Raw genomic sequence first — 1610 nt, 5'->3', positions numbered from 1 at the left:
TCTCTCTCTCTCTGGTACAAAAATGTATACCGTGCGTCAGTGCACCTGCGACCTTGGTTCCCTCATAGTATTATGTATTATGTTGCGAATCGTTGCCACGGCTTCTTGAAACCTAGTGTTATGGTGTTGAAGACCAGAAGGCCCAGATTGTGACCCGCGGACACACCGTAGAGCTGCTTTGATCGATATCTTGAAATAGAAAAGTTATTTGCTTTCACAACACACTCTACGACCGACCACACACACGCACACACACACACACACACACACACACACACACACACACACACACACACACGCACACACACACGCACACACACCGCGCGCGAACATACACCCGCTCACTCATTCACTCACTCACTCACTCACACTCGCGCGTGCGCGCACATGCACACACACATGATGCTTTTTCAATGGTTTTTTTTTCTTTTTTAGCGTAGAGGTAACGGAAAGGAAAAAGAATCGAGGGCTTTTGAGGTTTTTAAAATTTTATTTTCCCCGTCTTTATTTTACTGCTTCCTTTGTCTCATTCACCCGTTTTAATATGTGGGATTTGTCGTAGTCATATGTCTCAACGGTCTATGTGCGTGTACAAATGCTCACGCGTGTGCATAGGCACGTTTGTTTGCTTTTTAGATAGAGGATTTAAAAAGACGTTTACAGAGGAGAAAAAAATGCGTTATTAGTAACGTCACTGTGACCTATTTCCGGGATAGTGTGTGACGTCTGATTTGACTAGATCTAGTCATTGTGTACACCCAAGGGAATAAAGCGACAACAGCAGTACCAACACATTGGACAGCTATTTCGATTTATTTTTTTTATGTCGAGCCAAGGTTCTCGCACTTTTCTTTTTAGAAAGTTCACCTTAGGTGCTTTCACTTGTGGCGACCTCAGCCGCCTGCACTATTGACGCACACTCACATTGACACGGTTAACGAAAAGGACTCGTGCTTATCTTTAACTTATAGAAACTGTTTGTGGCCCAAAAAAAAACTGATCGATTTCTTTGAAGTATTTTATCTTTATTCTTCTTCTTTCTCTTGGTTCGGAGGGCAATATTCTCCACAAGTGAAAAGGAGACAGGGTTTTTTAACTTTTATCGTAGATCTATGCCTTTTGTACTGTGCTCCTTTTCCTGCTCGATGCGATATGACAAGTGTCTGCGTTCTTCTTTTGATTTCAGAGTACAATTTTGTACGCATGACTGCCACACTACTACCCTCTAGGGTCTGTTAAGATTTGCGATGCCGTCCCGCTGTTTTATTCCCCGAGACTTGTTCTGCCAGGACATAAACCCCGACTTCTTTACTCCCGTCCCTGACGTGACTAATCGTGTAGTGCGAATCGTATAATTTAAATTAAATTCTTTTCCCTAACACATCTAACGCTCCTCGTGTGTTTATTGCGAATAGTATTTGTATTTTTCCGTTAAGGTTACCACCTGACTGACCGCTTTTGCCTCCACCATCTGTTGTGCGGATTGTTGTCAACAACAAAGTCAACCCCCAGCTGGGCATCCACCTTTTGTTTTCCCTTTGTTGGAAACTTTATAGAATGTTGAAGCAGCCTTGTTATCGTTTCATCTCCGACTCTCTCTCTCTCTCTCT

At 43.0% G+C, this 1610-nt stretch overlaps 1 protein-coding gene across 1 annotated transcript in view; it reads left to right on the top strand.

The window, feature by feature from the left end:
* The first annotated feature begins 1247 nt into the window (after positions 1-1247).
* The window catches only part of LOC101853422, a 6917-nt gene continuing 6554 nt past the window's right edge, over positions 1248-1610 (top strand). Inside the window, exon 1 of the mRNA XM_013081343.1 lies at positions 1248-1349. Coding sequence (XP_012936797.1) covers positions 1248-1349 — 102 coding nt within the window. The remainder of the gene's footprint in view (positions 1350-1610) is intronic.

The sequence above is a fragment of the Aplysia californica genome, unplaced genomic scaffold, assembly GCF_000002075.1.
Source record: "Aplysia californica isolate F4 #8 unplaced genomic scaffold, AplCal3.0 scaffold00006, whole genome shotgun sequence".
Taxonomy (NCBI): domain Eukaryota; kingdom Metazoa; phylum Mollusca; class Gastropoda; order Aplysiida; family Aplysiidae; genus Aplysia; species Aplysia californica.
The sequence above is the reverse complement of the archived record's forward strand: the minus strand, read 5'-3'. Positions and strand labels throughout refer to the sequence as shown.